This window comes from Apteryx rowi, unplaced genomic scaffold (assembly GCF_003343035.1).
Source record: "Apteryx rowi isolate R43461 unplaced genomic scaffold, aptRow1 scaffold_334, whole genome shotgun sequence".
Classification (NCBI taxonomy): Eukaryota; Metazoa; Chordata; class Aves; order Apterygiformes; family Apterygidae; genus Apteryx; species Apteryx rowi.
Window position 1 is genome coordinate 799697 of NW_020449797.1, and position 24160 is coordinate 823856.

The window sequence follows — 24160 nt, forward strand, 5'->3', positions numbered from 1 at the left end:
GATAGGATCACTCTTGCATTTGTATGGCTGTACATGACTATACAAAATATATTCTCAAGAATTGAGATGTTTCACTATCTGGTATTAAAACAAAGATCAGCTTTCTATATCTGAAAAAATTCAAAACAGCCTAGAAAGCAGCAGAAAAATATGCTTTTCTGATGTTTTAACATCTTTCCATGAGTACAGAAAAGCAATTGCTTGAAATAGGCATTTACACATTTTCATTGTTTAAATGGGTCTTAAATGTATGAAATATACAGAACATCATCGCTACAACAAATACTTCAATTTAGCAAAGTGATAGTACTCAGTCCATCCACTAAGACATCTGACAAACCACATAGATAAGACAACTAGAATCAAAATCTTAATGAGAATGGAGCACAACTCCAAAGTTTCATTATGAAATTTAGAGTTGTCTTGGCACTCCATTCTGCATGTTCAGAGTCAGAGAAGGGAAAAAAACTACTTGTTAATAAATGAAACATGGCCAGAACAAAGGCCTGAACACTGGTCCATTATTATACATACTGTTACCTTGCCTGCACGGAGTCTGGTAAAGTTTTGGTCTGGGCCAGCTAATATTCTCCCTAGTGAATAGTTGGGTATAGTCTGGAGAACAGCACAGGCCTAAGGCCTTTCCCAGTGGGCCATTTGGACGTGGCACCCTATTCTGACTAATGAGGGAGTTTAGCTGTGTTGTGCAAAACCAATTGGCCTCAGGTCCAAAGAGTGGTCCTTGCCTTGTTATATTTACTAGCAGAGACATAGCCAGCAAGTCCAATATATTTTCTCATTCTTTTAATATACACTGAGCGAGTCCTCTTAAACCTACACAAACAATAATTTATGTGTCTATCACAGTCAATTTTGGAAAGTATCTGATTGGTACCTCACATTATTACTTGTGAGGAAATTGAGATTGGTAAACCTGATGAACAAATAATGACTATGTAAGTAGTTTCACACTTAGTGAGTAAAATATAAAACAATTTGCTTTCTAACTCATGTATGTGAACATTTTTTTCCTGAAACTGTATAAATAGACATGAATGGGAGATTTACATGCATCCAAAATGGCATACTGATCACGTTATTCAAAGTTTTCTTTTCATGAAAACCTATCCCTTCTAATTGGTTTTAGAAACTCAGCCTAAGAGAGGTCAGAGATTCTAACTCCTACTGAAGTGATAGGAAATGCTCACTATTTTACATGATCAGTGCTTATAACAGAATAAACTAGTGTAATTCCACTCCACTGTAAAAGAGAAAAAAATATTATTCCTCAATAAATACTATACTCAAATGTACAGGGGTAAATATTACCTTTTGACTTATGCAGCATATGAGTCTACTAATAACTAGGAACATGACTAGCAAGTTATTAAAGATGACATTACCTTAATATTAATCAGGAAATCTGGTTTTAATTTTAGATTTTTTATTTTCTCTATTTGCTGTGAAACAGTCATGTATTCCTCTGAGAGAGAAGGAAATCCACTGAGAATATAACCTGCCAAATACATTTTGTTAAATACATCTTTTATAAGGTTATGTCAAATATACTGACCAGCTATATTCATCTCCTTTAAGTAATATATCTACATAGTGGAACAATTTTAAACCACTTACGTAACACACACAACATGAAAAAAACTGTGCACCCATATTTACTCCAGACGAAATACAAACATATAGGTGTGCTGTTTTCAGCTTAGTATATGACTCTCAAAGTCTGTTAATGCAGTTAAGAAATATATAAAAATAAGAACTATGTGGACATTAAAGTTCATACGCAGACCACCTGCTTCATGTGCCTAACTTGGGCATTACAGCGACTAAAAGGTAATAAGCTTTTAGTGACTATTTTTGCCACTAAAAAGGCATTGTGAAAGGCATTGCAAAAAGTAGCCATAACTATGATACAAAGCATTTAAACTAGGAATCTAGTTTTTTTATACAGCCTTTAAAGGCCTTTACTTCTATGGACAATAAAGGGAGTCTGAACTCTTCCACAGGACATGCAATGCTCCGGCATGTTAAACTCTCTCAGGAGACACTAAGCACAGAGTATGCATAATGAGGCATCTAACTTGGCAAGCACCCACTCACTCACAATTCACAATGCTGAGTCCCCTTGGCAAACAGACAGCAGCTATACATGACAGACATGGTGGCAATAACACCTTATTCCTAGTATTAGAGCGCTCATCCTCAAGGATATTTGAACCCATGGCTTCAAGTTCCTAGGAGAGTGCTATAATGACCAATAACTGCATGCAGTAAGAATGACTATAGAGCAAGGAACTCAATACTCTTGAGGCCAGAATGAGAGACTAAACAAGGATCAGGTTGAATTTAGTCTAATAATGAGAATACTCCCTTAGAGAAATTGTGCCTGCTCGAAATGCTTAGAATTTTATGTGGTAACACTTGAATGCAAGCCTCTGCAGCATAAAAACATAAGCAGCCTTTGCAATAGATATTAGAACTGAAGACTCCTTCTTCTGTGGGGAGCCACCATCCAGAGAAAATGCAAAAATTGTGGAAGAGCATAAGCAAGAGAGAGCATAATGTTTAGTCATTCCTCTGTAGAATGAAAATCCTGGATTCTAAATTGTTGACACATTCAGAGAATTTTAACTGATAGTGAGGTGCAGGGAGTCCGCATGGCCTCCGCTTGGCAACACAGCCTGGATAACAACAGCTGATATTAGAAGACCGTGAGTGTAAACAGTGTGCATGAATAGATTACCCCAAACTGTCTGTTCTGAGAGGGTTTTTGCCCCCAAACTGATAATGCTGTGGGGAAATTAACAATGATAAAGTTTGCTTAAGACAACCATCAACCAGATCAAACAGTAAGCAGGGGATTACCAAGAGACTTTTGAGAAAAGGAGTCATCTTAAAAAGAAATATTAAAGAAGCATGAAAATTTGTAACTGGGAGGAGAGACCTTACAGTGAGAAGGTGGTAACAGAGCAGCAGCCAAATCAGGTTTTACGTTGCCAGCACTGCAATCTCTGTCTAGGCCTGACAGAGCAGCCTCCCTGTCCAATGCCATGAGTAGCCAGCATTTCAAATACTGGACTGACAGAATAGGGTAGTGACCCCTACCTCGACTACCAGTAGTGACCCCTACCTCGAGTGCATGCTTGTATGTGAACTCGTGGGGGGCTTTCTCACTGCTGTGTGGATTAGCAGGTTGTAGGAAGCGGCACAGGTAAACAAAGCTAGAGCACCCACACCTCCAATAGAAGGTGTGTTTAAATAGGGGAAGATGCACTCCCAGAAGAGGGAGTGTGTGTTTGCAACCCACATGGTCTTTGAGGGTGGGGTAGGATGTGCATAACCACCTGAGAGTTTGATTGTGTGCAGTTAGAACTCTTTGGGTTTAGGTTTAGGAATCTGTAGATGTTTATTAACATTTGGCAAGTGCCTAGTATTGTGGTTTATCCGTTGTGTTGCTGATACTGATCCTGTATGTATAGTTCATTGATTGCAGGTTAATTACTTGTCATTAATGAATCAGTAAAGAACTTTGATCCTGATTTGATTTAAACCATGCTATCTGAGCAGTTTTCCCCTGTGACAGTGACATGAATTTTCCTTCACAGATACTATCTAGATTAACATGATATGAACTTCTGATTGTTTTGTTATTCTGTTTAAAGTTTATTTTTAGCAACCATATCAGCTACAAAGAGTTTATTATTCTGTAATTTCTTACCTACAATACCTTAAAATACAGGTATTCTTGTTATTTTCCAGTCCTTCAGTATCTATGTGATTTTAGAATGAAACACTGCTTAACTTGACAAACAGCTCAGCAGCTTCATATTTGACTCCTCAAGAGCGCATAGAAATAAATTATTTGGGTTTACTGACTTATAATTTTTAATTATTACTGTTTGTTCTAGCACTTCTAAATACCTCTGACAGATCAGTCTCCAACACATTATGTGTTTATTTCCTAAGTCAGAAGAATATAAGTGAACAGAAGAACCCCTTATTTAGTGTACTGTTTAGAAATATGTATTTTAAAATGTCAAAAACCAAAGTCAAAAAGTTAAAAGTCAAAAACTCATCCTCTCACATAACTGTTTATAAAATCTTTAATGAACAAATAATTACTAATGGGTGGATTAGTTTCTACTGAAAGTCTACATATGCTATCTAAGGATTATGTTAAGATTATAGTTGCTAAACAAAAAGAGAGCAGAACTAGAAAATACTTGAATAAAATTGGTTTTGGAGATGAGTTCTAGTTGGTAGGAAACAGTCTGAGGATGTAGGTTATTCTATTCCTTGCCACTTTGGGGATCTGTAATATGGAAAATGGCTTGGCTGCAAAAACCAAAATTCTATGAACATGATAGTCACCTTTACAGTCTCTGTGGTCTTCTGTGATATGTGCATCTCAGGCATTCATCATCTCCCTGACTCAGAGAGTGGAACTCAGATGACACAGTCATCTCTTCTGGCTTTCACTGAAGTCTTGATCATACGGAGTAAGAGATTTGCATTTCTGCTGCTACATGTTCCCTCAAACTTTTGTTTCCCTCATCAACTCTTTTTTTTTCTTCTTACCCATTTCTCTGTCTTTCGTCTACTATTTTCAAAGTCTGGTTACACCAGGTAAGGATGCATCTTCTGCAAAACTGCTGTGAGTCTGTCACCAGAGAAGGAACAGAACTCATCACAACCAAAAATTCATACAAATTTGCTAGTTCTCAGAGAAGTAGAGACTTGACATCATCTGGCACTATGCTTGTCTCTCTCTAATAATGGAAATTTCAAATAAAAGTCAGCACTAGAAAAAGAAACTATATTTTCTTTTACTTTCTTTCCATTTAACTATCTGTTTTATCTTCAGGAAAGCAGCTTCAGACACTAGCAAGAATTACATATAGCACTAATCTCAACAGGCTTAACTAATATAATCTTTTCTCAAAAAGAAGAGTTATTACCATCACCAAAACCATTCTCATCTAACTTAATCTCAGGGACTAAATGGAAAAGGGAATAAATGAAGTTGCTAAAAAAAACCTTAACACATTGCATTTTAAATAACCTGTCTTCCTTCTTCTGCAATATGATAAATGTTTAAAATATTTTTGCCAGTAATTTTTTGTTATAGGAGTATTCAAGCCCAAATTTCTGCATTTGAAATCCCAGATCTTTTCTAACCAGTTAATACCGACAAGCAAGAGTCACAGAAACCCTTCAAGTTTGGGGAAAATTTATTCTTTCAAAATTAACACAACATTGGATTGGCATGATACTTTTTGACCTCCTGTAGTGACAAATTAAGCCCTAAATACACTCTCAGTTTAGAGATATTCCATAGCCTGAGGAGCATAAGAAAAGGTGCTACAGTCTAATAGAAAATAAATTATATTAGAGCAGTAATGTATGCAAAGAGTGACAGAGTTAAATTTTAGCAAGCATATTCTCAGAAGTTTAGGCTATAAATATACTTACCAAAATGAGCAACTTTTGGTGACTCAATCTTTTTCAGAATCATTTTTGTAACCAGTTCTTCAGAAATACTTTGACCTCTAAACAGCAATTCTTGACACTAAATCAAAATGCAAAGCACAGTCTTTTATACTGCATGTTTGTCAATAATGTGACCAAACTTTCTAGAAGATTAGACTTTTACCTTAAGCCCATATTCTGTTTCTTCACGAATATTCTCTTGAATTACTTCCAAAGCTGAAGAAGCACATCAGACAGAATGAAATTAAATAATGCATAAATTCTATATTTTATAGAGAGAGTACATTTACAAACATGCACATAAATATATAGACACATGAGTGTGTACATGTGTTCCAAAAAAATTCTGTGATGAAATAGCACAGAGCAGCAAGCCAGACTATTTCTGAATGAACAGCCATTATATTTAGGGCCATTATTATGTTTTGTCCATCTATAATTTGGTGCTTTCTGGAAATGTCCAGGTAGATATTCTTCCAAAAAATTAGACCTATACAGTATATACTACAGGTAGATGCACAACAGCAGCCTTGTAGGATTATTTTAATTACCAATTCACATCATATTAGCATTACTGCTGTGAAATATGGAGATGAATATTTGAGCCTGAACACGTCCCAAAATTTAAAAGGAAGCATTAGAAAGACAACTGTTCAGACACAAAAAACATCTACCTTAAAAATAGCTCTTAAAAACCTACTCCTTATATGGTTTAATTATCTAAAATAAATTAATACTAAATTTGAGACCCCCTCAAATTCAAAGGACCACCTTCTGCCTCTATGCATGACAGTGATGTCATATCAGAATGATCCTGCAAGTCTTTCACATTTATATACCATTGAAATAAGCAGATGCTCACAAAATTTTTCAAGAACGACCCTTAAGGCTGCATTTATATTACCAAATAAAACAATCCAGGAAAAGGACCCAAAGCCATTGTGGCATGGAGTGGCTCATGTCTATACAGCTAAAATCTTTCTTCCCGAAACACAGTGACTATGCCCAAACTGCTTACTTGTAATGATGGCTGGCACATATCTATCCTCCATACTGTGAATGAGCATTTGAGAGAATATTATTTGCCATGGGCCAAAACTGAGCCAGGGAATGTACTAACTAGCAGTACAGACAACTGACAGACAGTGCTGTGCATGTACCCTGGCTCTGTTTTATTTACAAGTATAGACATATTCATTGAATAAATGCATACAAGTTGCTTTGTCAAATTAAAAATAATGTAAACCCCTTTCCTATTTAATAATTCTCTAACTTGTCTTTTTTTTAAGGGACAAATAACACATTCAGCACAGGAAATACATTGATACACTGGAGTGAGTCCAGTGGAGGGCACCAAGATGATTAGAAGCATGTGATATACTAGGAGAGACTGAGAGAACTGGCTTTGTTCAGCCTGGCGAAGACAGACTAAGGGCAGATCTTATTGCTGTCTGCAACTACTTAATGGAAAGGTACAAAGAAGACAGAACCATTCTCTTCACAGAAGTGCAGTGATAGGACAAGAGGAAATAGATACAAGTTGGAACATAAGAAATTCCAATTAGGTAATTAGGAAGCAATTTTTCACCATGAGGATGGTCAAATACTGGAACGTGTTGCCCAGAGTGGTAGTGAAGCCTCCATCCTTGGGGACAGTCTAGACTCAACTGGACACAACCCTGCACAATTTGTTCTAACTGGGTCTGCTTTGAGTGGAAGGTTGGAATTGATGAACTCCAGTCCCTTCCAACCTTAATGATTCATAATTCTGTATATTGAATTTTTTTTCTTTCTTTCTTCATTTTCTAATGTGGAAAATGAAAAAACTCTACCTATGAGCAAAAGTTGAAGGAGTATGTATGTGTGCATGTGTGGGGGTAGTTAAGCCAGACATAAGAAAGCTGAAAGAAATATTATGTGCAAAAGAAGAAAAATATAATCCTCTGAATCTATAAGACATAAGGCAGCAAGTAATGAATATAAAATTGCAATAAGCAAGGTTTGTTAGTTATGAAGGAAAATTTTCTAATGGCAAAGGCTTTTTATTACAGAGAAAGACTGCCCAAAACTTTTAAAAACAGATTAGATAGACATTTGTCAGGAGAGGTTTTAATACATTTGAGCAATGTGGATTGGCTTAAGTACGTTCCTTGAAGTTCCTTCCAATTTTGGTCCAATCTATACTTTGGACCAGGTATTAATTTCTTGTTAGACAATCCCACAAATTAAATATTCTATATTTACATAAGTCAAAGAAGTCCTTTATTAAAACTGAACTTTACCCTATTTTAATTCAAAATCTTCAAAATAAAATATTTTATTTGATAGGTAAGTCTATATATTCACAAAAAATATGAAGTTTTACACTGTCTACTAGAGGGCTTTCATAAGCACAATAAAAAATACCAAGGGGGCATATTTAACAGAAAAAATATAATTAAAATTGATACATAAAGGGTCAGTTCATAGCAAGAACAATTGTACACATACATACCATAAAATCAGATTTATAATTTGTTGTTTCAAAACAAAGAGGTGTTCAAGAAACTTCTTGATAGTTAAGGTTATTATAAGCCTTTTGCTCTTTTAATTAAAAAGATTATACTAGTCCTCAAGCTGATAGGATAAATCTGGGGATAAGCTTTTCATTTTTTTTTCTATAAAACCTAATTGAATGAATCAAGATTTATGAATTACAGTGTTGTGGAAACAGAAGTATTACCAGGGCTTAACAAACACAAAAAATATTTTTGGTCACTGCCAACAAAATTAGTACAAGAGAAAACTGCTAGAGACTTAATTTTCTTAATAGGAACCCTTTTCTTTGCTGAGATACACCTCAAAATGAAAAACATATCTAGCAATGTGTTCGTAGGTCATTGTCAGCACATTGTCAGCAAAAAGTTTTACTCTACAGATCTTTAAAAATCTTTGATTAGAGAGATTGTTGAAATGGTGCTGGAGAGCTTAGAAAATGAAATGACATCTTGTATTCTAGTGAATGCAAGGTGGGAGAACTTCACTTCCTAAAATAAGCCATTGGACATTTTTCTTTTAGAAATTTGAAAGTGCCAGCTTCCATTCCTTCCATTACTTGTACCGCTACAAGAGCTAAGCCGCTGAGTCCTAGAGTATGTCCCCATTGTGTTAGGCACTGCACAAACACAGAAAGGAAAGATCCTGCTATTTATTCATGGTCTGTATCAGCAAATCTCTGTGCTCTCTGGACTTCAGTGAGTTGGCTCCATTTGAAGAGAATGGTCAACTACATTCTGGCAAAATGGTTATTTGGTCCTTCCCAGCAGTCTTTACAGAATCAGCAACATGTCATTTTGAACTATAGGGAACAGAAAGGATATGCTAAAGTAAAAGATAGGAAGCCAATGCAATGTTCTGAATATAGCATACGATTACCTTCTATGAAAGTGCATTTCCATATTTGTGCTAGTTTTCTAGCTAATGTTTTCTTTCCAGAACCCTTAAAATGAAAAATACACATTTGTTTAAAAACGAAACACCAGGAAAAAAAAGTATTATTACACATTAAAAATTATTTCTTTGTATTGTAACAACAATTAAAAGCTACCACCAGATTAAGGCCTCTGAGTTACGCGCTGGAAAAACACAAACATTCTTTTAATACCATCCTCTATTATATACTTCATAGCATTGCTAATGTACTGTTACTCCCCTTTGCAGTTGAGTATCTCCAAACTAATTATGCTGACCTTGCTCCTGAGTAGCTCCATTTAAAACTCAGCTATGATTTGTTCATAACTTCATATGAGACACTCTTTAGGACTGAAATTTATTATCTTCTGTCTCAAAGCAAAGTATGATGAAAACCTGTTCAGCCATTTCTGAGTGAAATGCATTCTTTACCTAAAACCATGAATATGCAAAAATTGCCCTTCTTACTCCACAGATCTGTTTTAGATATTGCAAAATTGTTTATCTTTTCACATGCATTAATCCTCAGGAACTAACATATGCCCAGTCTGTTTACCCTAGATAAATTCAGTGATTAAAAAATACCATTAAAAAAAAAAACCACACTGCCAGTTAACATTGTATCAGCAAACGTTCCAGCCTAGTCATAGTTTGAATCTTATAGGTGTGATGTAAATTTATTTACTTGGTTTTGCTTTGATTTAATTGTTTCCAGAGCATTATGTTTTTAGCTTAAAAGAAATAAAATAAGATAGATGCTCTACCCATCAGTCACATAAATAAAATACATTACCACAAAAATGGAATATTTTATTTCTTGCCTTCTGGGCCAGGACTGTGCTTTTTCAACCCTTCATTAAAATGCGTAAGCTTGTATCAAGTACTAATATCAAGCATTTACTGGAGGGCATGTTTTCAGATGAGAATATCTATTACTTACATATTTCTTTGCATTGTCTTTCAGTAAGTATTTTATGCTGGTTTAATCTTTAAAAATGTAAAGTTACTTTTTTCATGTAAAGTTAGAAATCTGAGGTTTGTTTAAAACTAGGCATGCCACTCTACTGTAGTTTTCCACTGAGCTGAATGCACACTTTTAAGTCTCATTCTGAACATGAGACTCACTCATCATCACTTTATGCTCTCACACTGTGGTGCTTTTATCTCATCCACTTCCAAACCACAGCCTGGCTTCTCTCTCAGTCTGGTCAGACGTAACAATTTACAGTCAAGCATTACTCAGCAATGGGGGCCAAGGAGTAAGAAAGGATGCAAAACTGTGCAAAAACTAGGAAGCGGGAGCCTTCCAGCCTGCTGAAAGAAGTCTTTGAAGAAGGGATCTGTTGTCACTGCATCTTAGTACTATGGCCATTCCTCCATTATATAATCTGCACCTTCACCTGACTATACCTACTGGCATACCTCATCACAGAGGCCGGCTCTATATTAGCTTTCGGTGTAGYGCAAAGAGAGGGGGACTGGGGCTTGATTTGGTGAGTTTATTGGCATTGAAGTTTGCATTGGTTGCCAGTTCTAGGTGCACACCACTTATCTCTACCTGATAGGCAACGCAAAGCAGATTTCTGTATGTTCATTTCAGTGTTGTGGTACCTGACAGAATGACACACATACAGAGGCCAAGCTATTGTAGGATCTTGCATTCACATTGGAAGTAGGGCACTCTGAAGGTACTTTGGTTGGCAACTGCAATGCTCAGGAGGAAAACCACTTTCAGTGGTGTATTTGAGTGCATACTTGACTCAGTATAGGCACAAGGCAAATTCACACTTTAAAAGAATCTCCTTTAGCACACTAAGACACTAACGTAAAACCACCTGTAGAGTAGCCTACATTTCAGAGGAAAATTTTGAGAAGTCTATGCTTAGGAAACATCAGCTTGTCTTAAGTCAAAGAGATTACACTATTTGAGAAAAAAGAGACTTTGAATCATAATTGTAATATAGTACAAATCTCCTCATCAGGATACCTTGATGGATTTCAGTTATTCCCAACTAAATGACATATAATTGCATCAAAGTCCACTTAAATATTTAATACCTTATTGCATGTCTGCAACTCAGTACATGTGCTTGAAGGTTCTTTTACATCTATTTACTTCTTTAATTTGTCAAGTATTTTAAAAATTGAAATTCTAGTAACATGAGTAAAATAAAAGCAATCCAGTTGCCAATATGAAAAGAGAGGAAACTTCTTGAGCAAGCTGTGACTTTTAATTACAGCAATACCACTTTTAATTGTAATTGGCTAATCACAAAATTTCTCCTACCAAGGTAGACTCATTAAGATGACTGAATATTCCTTTAATAGGGGGAAAACAATTCCTTACATTATTTAACCTGTAAACGCAGTTTTCCTAATTATCTCTGTTCATTCAAATGAATCAGTAACTGATACTGAGAACTGTCATTTCTTCCATTCTTCCGTTTTAAATGAGATCTGAATCCATACAATATTTTGCAGGATTTGCAAAGCGGAAAAGATAAAAAGGTAAATCCTTAATCTTTTTGGTAGTACTTTGGTACTTTGGTAGTATTACTAAACTAATGTTTTCAAAGGAAAAGTAAAATTATTAGTGGAATATTTGAAGAAAAAACAAACAAACTTCTATCAGACATCTTACTGGCTTTCCAAGAACAATGAAGCAAGTGGGTTTGGACAATAGAAAGGATTTTTCAGCTTCATCTTCATCAAAGATGTCTGCAAAGGGCTGAGCTTGCTTTTCCTCTTGTGAAGCCATAAATGATCTAAGTCTGAGAGAAACAAAAGTTTGTCATAAAATACATAGTAGTTTACATATGTGTGCATGACACATACTTACAAACTGAACTGAGTAATAATGTGATACAAGGAGAACTACTAAGTAAGAAAAGCCATTCTTAGAAGAAAAAGTTTGCATTGAAAATACACAGCATATTCATTACTAAGGGAGGAATCACCCCAATCCCCAGCTGCAGCTGTACTGACATGTTAATAATGACTTCCTCCCTTCTTCTTCCTGACTCTCAAAGCTGAAGCTCTTTCTCAAACAGCATCTATTTGTTTTGTTGTCTTTTTCTTTCTTATGCAATCACAGCACCCTTGGAACTTCTCTTTGGTCCTAGAAAGAGACTGTAGCCCTGCAAAGACATACTCATATGCCTGCATAGGCATACTACTTGCTGCATCCAAAGCTAGGTACATGAATAAGACTTTGCAGAATTAAATCATGGTTCATGATCTGTCCTGCGACCTCTCAAAAACCCCAGCTCTTCCAGGACTGCAAGAGATTCCACCTCCAGAGCTATGCAACAAAGTAAAACAGAGATAAGATTCAAGCTGAAGCAGAATTTGGACAGGTCTTTCAGATAGATAGAAATAAAATCCAAAAATGTGAGGAGCTCGATGCAACATGATTCAAACAAGGCAAAACAAAAAAACTCTGCTTTCTTTAGAAGGCCACTTAACTCTAAAAAAGCTTGCTGCCTTCCCTCCCCTCCCCCCCAAGTCTTTTTTAGAATAAAAAATTCCACTTCAGGACAAAAAGCTGAAAAAGTTGGTTTTGAAGCATCACGCTTTGAAAATAAAACACTTTGAAAATAAAACCTACTGAACCTTAGAAGCAATAGCTTAATTAAAAATGAAGAAAAGCAAAACGAAACCAACCAAAAAAAAGAAGACCCAAACTCTCCATTTCCTTCACGCGAAATGCGCAGGCTGAATTTTACCTGGCACTTACGCTGAGCGATTGGGGGAAGGGGGCAGAGTGAGGGCGCAACGGCCTCCGCACGCGCGCGTCCCGCCAGCGCGGACTTGTGTATCCGCGTAACCCCAGCAACCGAAGGGCCCGCCCCTCCCCTTCGCCCCGCCCCCTCGGAACCGTCGGAACGGCGCGAGGGGACCACCCTCCCTCCTCCCCCCCCGCCTCGGCCCGGCCCGGCGCCAGCCCCGCGCCGCGCGCCCCCGCGGCCTTTCTTTCCGTTACTAGCGGCGCGCGCCCCCAGCGGGGCAGGCTAAAGAAACGCCCCTCGGCGCTGCTCCCCGCCGCAGGACGGGGCGGGGCGGGGATTTCGGAGCTGTTCCTGGTGCTGACTCTGGGGGCGGGCGCTCCCGCCGCCCGCGGAGCGGGCGGGAGGGAGCTCGGGCGCGGCAGCCACCCAGCGACGGGCGCGGCGCCCACACGCGACATGGCCGCCGCCGCCGCCTCAGCGGGCGGCGGGCGCAGGCGCTTCCCCCGTCTCCCCCGCGCGCGGGGCCGCGTTGCCGAGCGTGCGCCTGCGCAGTGGGGTGCCGGCGCTTCCGGGCTCTGCGCGGCTCGTCCCGTCCGGGCTGCGGGCCGCGCTGCCCCCGCCGGGGCTCAGACCGGGCCCGCCCTGCCCTTGCGCGGCCGCCATGCCGCCGCCGGCAGCCCCCATGATCAGCTCTGTGCAGAAGCTGGTGCTGTACGAGACCCGGGCTGTAAGTAGCGCCTGCCTCGCCGCCTCCGCTCCGTGCCGGGCCCGGGCAGCCCCGGCCGCCCCCCCGGGCGGCGGGCACGGGGCCGGGGCTGCCGCGCTGGGCGCGGGGTTAGGAGTGGGAGGATCGCCGCTGTCGTGGCCGGGCCGCCGCCGCCTCGGCTTGCGTACAGCTTGTCAGAAAACCTGTGTTTGTTTTTTTTTTTTGTCACACATCCAAAATATCCAGAAAACTCTTCCAAAAATTTTTAAAAATTCTTCTTGTCTTCACTGCGTCATTACTTTGAGACATAAATCATGAGCTGCTCTCAACCCAAGTGCTCTTAACATACACAAATCCATACGTTGAGGTAAACAGTGCTTTAAACTCAAGCTGCCTGGGCTGTCGGGCAGCGTGAGTGGCAGCCCGGGCTGTGTTGATACTGCAGGTCGGGATGTATTGAAGTTTAGGCCCCAAAATGCTGCTATTACATGTGTGCAGCTTCCAGCTTGTTCTGTCTTGTGGCTGCTCTCACTCAAGCAAGAATAACAGTTCTTACTCGTGTGCCACAGTGAATTAAACCCAGATAGCTGAAGTTATCCAGAATTAAAGAATTAAGGCTTTAATTAAAGATTAAAACAGGATAGCTAAAGGGGTTACCACCTGTCTGTTTACCTTTTATGAGGGATTGTAATTCTCCTCAGCTGAATGGCTCTTGAAGCAGCTTCTGGAGTTTTCACTCTGGCCTCTGAAAGTAAGCTTTTCAGGATTTTTAGTTTTTCTTAATACTCTGTTCCAAAAACTGTAGGGATGTGCTGTTCACAGTACCTGCGCTGTGGAGGTACCATGGGAAAAGTGGGTTGGAGGGCTAAGAGTAGTAATTGCTTTAGCCATGTGATTAGTATGCCACCATGTGTGAATCAGAATCCTGTTTTCAGTGTAAATAACCTGAGGTCATACCACTGTGTTTATGATCCCTAACCTGCCAACCAAATTACTCTGTGCAGTTTGTGTCATTTCATATTATGTTGATTTTAACTTAAGATAGTTTTGGGTAGAGTTAGATACCATGGTTTGTCTTTATATGCAACAGTTAGCTTTAATTCTAAATAAGTTCAGATGATACCTGTAGTTATAATAGACAGTTTTATGCTGATTTCAGCATAACCTCATGAAAAAATACCAAAATGGTACATGTAGGCTGAAGGGAATGCAGTCTGGCCTAAGTCCTAATATAAAGAAGAATCTGAATACTAGCATCAGTTCTGTCAGAAGTAGATTTGTATAGTAGATTAATTCCATGTTAAACAGCCTATGGAATGGAGAAGAAAGATTGAAGCATGCAGGATTATTGCTACTAGTAAGTGGAAGAATTGAGCTTACTCTTGCTTTCCAGAATGTTACTTTTTCCTATGCCTAAAAGTATTTTGATGGATACCCTAATGTGTCTTTCTCATCATTGGTGGAAAACACCATTTTTTGTTGTATTCTCAGCTAAATAACTGCTGTATTAGAGAAGGGCAATGCAGAATATGATTCCTGATTCAGGTCCTGAATTACTGAATTTCATTGTTCTTGGCTCACAATTCTTGCTACTTCTCAAAGAGGTAAGATTTGGCTTCTTGTGACAGGCACGGATAACTGCCTTAGTTGTCTTTAAGCTTTGAGCTTAGCAGTTGCTGAGAGACAAGCTGGTATTCAGAGATGATGTTGTGCTTTAGGGTTCTGTCAGTTAGCTACAGTTCTCTAGGCATTTCAAGTTGATCATGTTAGCTCAGGAGATCAGGAAAGACTGTGGTCTTTCACATTTGTTTAGTGGTATCTGGTAGTATCTTCCCAAATGGCAGGGTTGTCTGCCCTTTGCCAGAATTCAGTATGGGGCAAATCTAATAGTCGTGGCCATTCAGGGAGGCAAGATATTTTTGATCAGCTATTGGAGGCAGTGGTTTGTGGATCAGCACATGCCGTCTGAAATGRCTCAGCTGAGCAGTGGTGTCTCAAAGCTGTTTCCTCAGTCATTTCTTGTGGGTGGTGTAGATGGATTATTTTTTTCTGAAAGTGGTTGTATATATTGCTTAGAAAAATGAAAAAATATGTCATACTGCTGTAAACTGCAGTGCTTTCTGTTTTGAAATGCAAATTATAGTCCTTTTTTCAAAAGAAAAATTGCTGTAGGAATGGTTTTGGAGTGATGGTTTTGAAAAGGGTTGATGCACTTAATAAAATCACAGACTCATGTAGGTTGGAAGGGACCCCTGAAGATCATCTAGTCCAGCCCCCTGCTCAAAGCAACTCCAGCTAAAGCATATTACTTGGGGCCATGTCCAGCTGAGTTTTGAGTATCTTCAAGGATGGAGATTCCACAGCCTCTCTAGATAACACATTTACCACCCTCATGTTTATATATATATATATTTTTTTCTTATACTGAGTTGGAATATTTCATGTTTCAACTTATATCTGTTGTGTCTTGTCCTTCCACCCCTTGGAAGAGTTTGACTCTGTCGTATCTACACCTTCTTATTAGATAGCTTTAGACAACAATAAGATCTCCCCAAAGCTTTCTCCTTTTCAGGCTGAACAAACCCAGCTCTGTCAGTCTCTCCTCCTACCATGTGCTCAAGCCCCCTGATCACATTGACAGCCCTCTGCTGGATTCACTCCAGTATGTCAATGTCTTTCTTGCCCAGGGGAGCCCAAAAATGGACTTCAGGCTTGATTGGGTCACAGAGAATCTTAGGGGGAGATTTCCTGTTACAGCTGATTCAGTGTCACATTGGGCTGCTGACAAAAGTTTCCACTTCTCCTCCTGTAGGTACCGGCCCATGCAGCCACTTTTGCATAAAATCTAACAATCATGCAACTGCCAGCTGTGACAATTAGTCAGTGATATGACAAAAGTGTGACCCAGAAATAAAAATCAATAGCTTCCTCTTGGATCAGGTTGCTCATCTGATTTGCCCTAAGGCCATGTGGTTGCTAGGTATGCTGCAAGAGTGTGGGACCAGTAGTTATACCAGTTCCCCAGTAGGATCAGTATATACTGTATTATACCAGTATACTAGCTACTATAACCAATAGTTACCAGATATGGGGTGACATGAAAGCACTCCTCAGATTGTCTGTGGAGACCTTGAGTAGGCAAGGAAGGAATGACTTAGATTGGCAGCAATTGGAGAAAGATAGTGAAGTTTACACTGATCAAACTGCTTATTCCCATAAAAAGCCTTTGTATTAAAGGAGTGACAGACAGAATGGAGGAGAAAGTAAAAAAGTGGAAATGACTTAGAGAGGGTGTTTTTTTTTTTTTGAGGTAAGAGTACAGTAGCATTATAGAAGTCAAACAGGAAAGACTCCTAGAGGTGAGGAGAACTGAATTCACAGGGACAATTGAAGCAACAGAGAGCAAAATTCTGTGTTTTCTATTAATATTTATATTTAGGGTAGTTGCTGAGGCCTGTCTTTTAACTGATGTTTTGGGTCAATAAACACCATGGAGATGTGAATTCTATCTCCTGTTTGTCGTGGGAAGTTGAGAGCTTGTTTAGAAGTAGTCAGGAAATAAACTGAAATAGTTGCATTCAGATCAATGCCAATAACCTTTTATTTTATGCATATATTTTACTGTTGAAATGCACGCCAGAGGGCAGTAAAGATATTTCAGTAATATGAATAATAAGAAGCAAAAGAAGTTTTCTCCCTCTCTTTTTCTTCAGGAGAAGACTTAACTTGCATGTATCCCCCAAATGGAGCCAACCTGAAAGCCCTGGTCCAGTTCATTGGAAATGCTCATTCCCCTGAGGTGTGACATTGAAAAAATCCATCTATAAAGGGTTATTGCTTGCCTATCTTGCAGGATATTATGAGGCTTAATTAATACTATGTTATTCTAATCAGGTTCTTCTACTGTCCTCATCTCCATAGTATCCAGATGACTTCCAGAAGCATATTAAGCAATGTGACCAGCATAATTACCTGTAAATTTTTCTGCCTTTTTTCCCAAGGGAACACTGTGTGGGTTTTTTATTTAATTTCTCTTTAAAAATAATTTAAATATTTTTAACAAAAACGGTTTAATAAAAACAAGGTCAAAGGGGATGGTTAGGTTGTTTAATGCTGAGATGAGTCTGTGGTGAAATTGTCAACAAAAGAGACCCTCTTTCAACTGAACACTGTCTCATTACATCTGCAATGATATTGCAGGAGTAGTGATGACATTACTGAGCAAGAGGAAGGAGTGGGTGGAAGAGGGAGAGAGCAGGAGTTTGGTGAAATTCATAAAAGCACTGTCTCTGTCTTAAATATGGGCAATAAAACTTAAGGGCAATAAACATTATATTAAGGAACTTAATATAATGGTGTGTGATCTGAGGCCACTTAGGAGGACAGCAGATACTTGTTGGAATAAGAGTGATGAGAACAGCACAAGTTTTGATGGCTATGTGGTATTCAGGAAGGATTAAAAAAAGATCAAAAGTGATAGCACAGTAGTGCACGTGAAAGGTGTGTCTTCAAAGGTGCCTCAGTTTTTTGGAGGAAAAAAATATGTATTTTTTTCTTTTGTCCTGGATTTCCCTGGGTGTCATCATATAGTCAGTAGATCAACAGGAGGAGGTAGTCTTATAGATTTAGCGAGGTTGTGAATCCAGCTTTTCAGGATGGGATGATGATAGGCGAATTGTGGATAATGATCGCAAATAAATGTATATATATTTAATGGAAGGATGAAGAAAAATAGATATTTTCTATCACCATTTTTCATTCACAAATAAGTAGGCACTCGGGCAAATCAGGTGGGCTGAGGACTCAGGAATCAGTACTTAATAGACCTGAATATAGTTTTTAATGCCCTTAAGTCTGAGGAACTAAAACACCCAGGAAGCTAATCCACAGTTACTGGAGGTGGGGGGAGTATGAAAGGACCTAGCATCTCAAGGAAAATTGTAAGTAGAAAACAAGGAGTTACTGGCAAAAATCTCATGTGTTTAGAGGTCAAGAAGTCTGGGAATAGAGAGAGCACTGCTTTCTTGCAGTGACTAAACTAGTGCTAAACTAGCATTGCAAAGGATGGTAGGGCAGTAGCAAAAGTTTCTTCAGCATGTGAATAAGAAGAGAACGTGAAAAGAAGTGGGGCTGCACAGAAAGAGAGGAAATATTAGGTAGTTTGTTATGGCCCTAAAACTAAATGAATATTTTTCCTTTTTTTAACTGTATTCAGAATGACAGTGCTGAACAAGGGGCAAAGGTAGAATGAGTAGTAAAATGAGTAATAAGAATGAGGTTATGAAAATGGAAACAGTCAGTTTTATAATAGAAATCAATCTCAACATATTCAATTCATTCTAGTTGGAGGGCAATATAATCTCCATCCTGGAAATCTGAAGGTAGAGTCATGTTAAAATGTGGACCTAATGTAAATATTTTTAACAAGTTGTTAAAATCAGGGGTGATACTGTGACTGGAGGATGGTAAATGGAACACTTAATCCATTCTGAAGTCATATACCTAATTTCTTTGTAGGAGAGTAATTGAAAATTGAGGTAAATGACATAAAATGCAATGCAGATTTATAAAAATACTGCCAGATTAACCTGTTTGTTTCGTATATCTTCATCTAAAAATTAGTCACGTTACAATAGGTCTTATGTATTTAAACCAATGCTCTACTGAGGTGCAGTGCCATAAGGAAAGTTCTCTGCCTTCACTAATGGAACGGAATTAAGTAGAGAAATTAATAGTGAAGTGGGCAAGGAATTGGCTGGCAAGGATGATTTTTTCAAAAATTGGATTTAGGACCTATCTACTTTAGCTTTTTTGCTAATGATTTTGGCTCTAAAAGTGGGCAAGCTCTGATTAGAGTTTTGAAATATTGCCAATAATTAGATACTCAAAGTATAAGATAGTATGAAATGATGATGACCCTCAGGAGTAGAATAAAAGAAATAATATGAAACAGAATAGTATACTCTGAAAGTTCATGCACCTAAGGATAGAATACACACCAATAAAAGTTTGCTAAGAGTTTATCAGTTCAGAAGCAATAGAGGAGAAGGAGGATCTGTGTGTTGTTTTTTTTTTCTGAAGAAAGTGTGGCTGAGCTAATGAAGTGCAACTGTGGAAAAAAAGCAGATGTGCTCTTGAATGATATGACCATTAATGAGAAACACTAATGTTGTATCTGTGTAATGAGGCCTTATCTGGTGTATGGTGTACGCTTTCTGTTCATCCGCATTTCAGAAATAAGAATTCAACCTGGAACAGGTTCAGTGAAGGTCCAGTGAAGTAACAGCAGAAATACCTGTCTTAGGAACTCTTGCTGTCCTTGCTTCTCCTTAGTCTATTGAAGTGAATGTTGAAAAGGGGTACAATTACACATGTTTCTAAAAGCATCCCAGCAGAATAGATGCTAAAGAGGGGAGAAGCTTTCAGCTAAAGAAAAGTATATAGATTGGTGATTAATAACTTTAGCTGAAAATTAAAAGGGAGAATCTTGAGCGGCTCCCCAATGGAAGTGGCAAAAGCAAAGTCCTGATTGGGATAAAAAGAATTCAGTTGCACTGGGACAAATGGGAATTACATAATGTTGTATTTTTAGGATGTAGAAGAGCCATTCCTATACTCTTTGAGACTGGTTTTTGGCAGGACACATTCTTAAAATTTCTCATCTCAAAAGAGCCTGCTTTGAAGGATTTCAATAGATTGTGAGAAGCATGCAGCATGGCAACTACATTTTTGCTGTTTTCAGGTACCTTTTTGCCCCTTACCTGCTCTTCTTTTCTTCATGTCGTCTTCATTTCTACCAGTTTGTATGGGGACAGAGGAGAGGTGAAAGATATTCCCTTAATTGTTGTGGGATCAATAGAAGGAGAGAATGTAATTTAGTTTTTGCTGTACCTTCCATCTAGATGTGATTACTTTTCTCCCTGTTCTTTGCTGTAGTCAAGTGAGCAGGCTGAGCCTATATTTTTTTAGCCCTATCTTTTATCTGGTTTAGGTCTTGAAGAATTGCTGTTCTAGAATCAGGTTCAATATCTCACAAATATGAAGAAGAGGCAAACCTTTTTCTGCATAACTTTGTGCCTGTTGTGAAAGAGGTTTGTTGTGAAGGTTGGATAGGAGGTTATGAATACCGTTGCGCTGCCCAGTTAAGCATGTATTACAGCAGAGAGATCTTAATAGTGTGCTGAAACCTATGATCCAAAGTCAGTTTTCTTATGAGGATCTCTCATTAGGCAACTCAGCATGTTTCTTCAGCTGCTGGTTTAGTCTGACAGAAAGTATGACTAGCACGTAAATATCTTCCTTAGAGCTTGTGGTTTGAGACATATTCATGGGCCTCAGCAGGTATTTTTTCCCCAAGTATTTTGTGTAAGTTCTTAAATGTTTTTTTATGCTATTTGCAGTTTTAAAAATTGGTTACATCAGTGGACTGCCATGTGTTTCAAGTAACTTTCAGCTTTTGGTACTTGTTTTTTTTCCTACTAATTAAGTTCCATGTTACTTTTTAATCAATGAAAGAAATACAAGGTTTTAATACAAGGTTTTAAAATTTAATAGGAGTCTTAGCATTTCTTTCTGTTGATCTTAAATGTGTTTTTAATAAACTTAAATGAATTTACCTGTAATGTTTTTAAAGATGAAATGTACACATCAGTGGAGACTTGCATAATCATGTTATCTTTACAGTGTTTACATTTCCTTAAAGCTAGTTTGTCTATTTGAAGAAGCAAATCTTTGTTTTAAACCAGCAGCGCAAAGAATTAATTTTCTAAAAAACATTTTTGTGGGCAGAATGTTTGATTTCAGAACTATTATTCTGCCATTATACAACAGTAATTTGCAGTAAGAAGTTTTTTATTATTTTGTTTAGATCCTTTTAGAAGAAGCTGTTTCCATTGGTTTGGCTGAATCAAAACACTGATAAAAGGAGGATGTGAAGCCTTTCAATTACATTTCTTTGGTTAAAACTCAGTCTCAGGTGGAGGTGACTAATAATTGTTTCTATCTTGTGGTTGCTTAGTGATACTTGTGCGATAAATTAAACCTCAGTTCAGATTTCCTAAGCAAGTACCTGCATGGTGCACCGCCGTGGTCAGTAAAGTGCACTTGTTAACAAGTTTCAGCAAAAACCAGGGGCAGACTAACCTGGAAACAGTATGTTTCATCTTAGGTGATGGTTGAAGGACGTTGGCAGAGTAGTATGAGGCAGACTGCACCGTTTCTCCTTGTGTACTGTTCTGTTGAAAGTGCTTTGTTGGTCAAGGTTGTCTATTTAAATGCAGGTGTGTTCGCTGGAGAGTGGAATTGTTTGAGACATTCAGAAAATGCCTGCATGTATTCAGTTCAGCTTCATAGTAAACAGAATAAAAGTAAGGATAGAAACCTCCAGAAATGTTTCTGTAGCCAACCTATGAATTTTCATTTGTTTTACTGTAATGATTTCTGATAATCAAAGTAGTTGTAAACAACAGAGCTCATTTTAGCTTTGATTATTTTTATGATGATTTAACAACCTTAGAAATTAACTTGTGTGATGATACATGATCTGTGTTGTGTTGATTTGTTATTTTTATTATACTCTTCCCTGATATTCATGTGATTGCAAATTTAACTGTAGTACCCATCACTGATAATGACTTTTGCTCCACGTCATCTAGTAAGACTGCCATGTGTATTCATTAGATGCATAAACTAGGTAGCAGAAACAGCTAATGCTGAAGTATCTTTTTTGTTTAATTTTTGCATTGTTAGTTTTCATATTGTCTTTGTTTTTGTTTCAAGTCTTGAAGGTTGAAATTAGCTGGAACATCATGATGCTGCTTTCTGAATAACTCTGGGGTTGTTGAGTTCTAGCCACTCCTGAAAACTTCCCAAGCAGAAGTCTAATTTTGAGTTCCTCGTTATGAGGACTTGTCCAAATGCAGAATTTTTGCAGATCTCTTTTCTTTATTACTTCCACAGAAATATCCTCTAACGTGATGGGTAAGTTTCCCTCATGCTAAATAAAGATTTCCCATTGTCTGGCTTTCTAGGAAGGCTTCTTCAACTCTGTTGATGCTGGGTTTTAATGCTGTTCTAGACTGACTGACCTTCCTTAGTATATTACACAACCTAGCTTTCTATTATTTAAAACAAAAGCAAAAGCTGTAAATTAGTCCTTAAAGGACTTCAAAGAGAGCTTGTTAAGTACAATTCACTGTGGCGGTGCTATGATAGTCTGCAGATACAGTAAATTCTTTTCGAATCTCACCCACTGCACAGTGCTAAGCAGCAGCAGCAGCTCCTTGTTTGCATGTAGCTATGCATAGCTCATGGGGCAGCTGCCAAGCTGATGCAAGTGATGCATTTCTCATAGAACTTGCTTATTTTTTCACTTCACTAAAATGCAACTAGGAAAGCATCCAACTGAACTTTCTTAGTAATAGCGTTTGTGCCTCTGTATCCATCTTTGTCTGTCTCCCTGTATGACATGCATGTGCCATGTTCCAATTTTACATGTAGTCTTTGGACAAACAGATATTAAAGTTGTACTGTTTTATTTGTGTGGAGGGTGATTTATCAGAAATCATAGTTGTCAGTCACTTTCTGGAGAAATTATGCCCATTTAATGAGCTGGACATGGGAAGAGATTAAAATATATGATAACTGACCTGCATTAAAGTATTATGGACTATTTATGATTATTTGGCATTAGTTGTTAAATAAATTTCTGCAAACAGAGAAGCAGCATTTATTCTTAAAATGGAAGCCAACTTAACATTTATGTATTACAAATGAGTCATATTCCTTCTGTCCATTCACTTTCTACTGCAGTAAGAAATTAGTAGTGTGACAGTGTGGTCTCAGCAGGTGTCTGTCGTGGTGGTTTGGTGTTTCTTGCTGCTGGGCGATACCAGCAGAAGAGCCTCCTCCTCCACCTTTGTGCCATTCAGCATCAGGCAGTGAGACTCCAGCCCACTCCCTGTGTTTTTGTTTTCCCCCTGGAAGTGCCAATCTTGGCCCCAAGTGATCTTCTTCAGAGGATACCCAGAGGGGGCAGCCCAGGGAGCTTCGTCTGGGTGCAGCAGCACGTTGCTGCTACCGACTAACAGGAAACGGTTTCCTATGCCCACGTGCTGACTCGAAGGCTTCAGCAAGGGAGTGCTGTGATGGAATATGACCTGGAAGTACCTTCTCTATTATCATTTAGGGGTGCACAGTCAACAGCAACACCTGTCTGCCCAACTCAGTGTGCACTGTGATATCTGTGTACAAGGTGGAGCCAAGTGGTGATGGTGCTCCTTTTTTGAATTTATAAAGTAATTTTTTTCATCTTTAAAGACTTTACTGACTGTATCTAGACTGTGTGTGACGTAAAGGGAGCTGAGCAGGGCTTTAGGTTCTTCTTCTATGTTGAATATTTTGCCTTTAAAGACTTTTTAAAATCTAATTGGTATAAATTATGAAATCTGGGTGTTGTGTGAATGTTATTATTGATTTCTTCTCCCACATCTTAAATCCATGTGGCTATTAAAGTTTAGAGCTGGCTGTATAGGTACACGTGAACTTTCCATGCTTTCCTACTAGGCTGAGCATTATTAATGGTTACATCCTGCTGTGTGGTAGGACCATACTGATTAAATGAATTAATGAAATGAGAGCTGCCTACAGCAAGTCAGTCCTGTAATCTGTACTTACTGTTAATTCCTCTAAAAATAAAAATTCATTTATAGTTTGTTTCCCATGAGAAATGGACACAGCACACAGTTATCCGCTGTCCTTCTTTCATATTTTA

The 24160-nt window shown here is 38.3% G+C and overlaps 2 protein-coding genes across 4 annotated transcripts in view; one reads left to right on the forward strand and one right to left on the reverse strand.

Moving 5' to 3' along the window:
- The window catches only part of AK9 (adenylate kinase 9), a 77316-nt gene extending 64587 nt beyond the window's left edge, over positions 1-12729 (reverse strand). The window contains 6 exon segments of the mRNA XM_026072043.1: positions 1404-1516; positions 5488-5584; positions 5669-5721; positions 8920-8983; positions 11597-11726; positions 12681-12729. Of these exon segments, the coding sequence (XP_025927828.1) occupies positions 1404-1516; positions 5488-5584; positions 5669-5721; positions 8920-8983; positions 11597-11713 (444 nt within the window). The 5' untranslated portion in view covers positions 11714-11726; positions 12681-12729.
- A 560-nt stretch (positions 12730-13289) lies between these two features.
- FIG4 (FIG4 phosphoinositide 5-phosphatase) overlaps positions 13290-24160 on the forward strand; it is an 80034-nt gene continuing 69163 nt past the window's right edge. For 2 of the 3 annotated variants that reach the window (XM_026072014.1, XM_026072016.1), the window contains exons 1-2: positions 13350-13410; positions 17103-17188. In XM_026072014.1, the coding sequence (XP_025927799.1) occupies positions 17120-17188 (69 nt within the window). In that variant the 5' untranslated portion in view covers positions 13350-13410; positions 17103-17119. Of the gene's footprint in view, positions 13411-17102; positions 17189-24160 lie in introns of all 3 variants that reach the window. The other variant, XM_026072015.1, reaches the window with a different exon arrangement.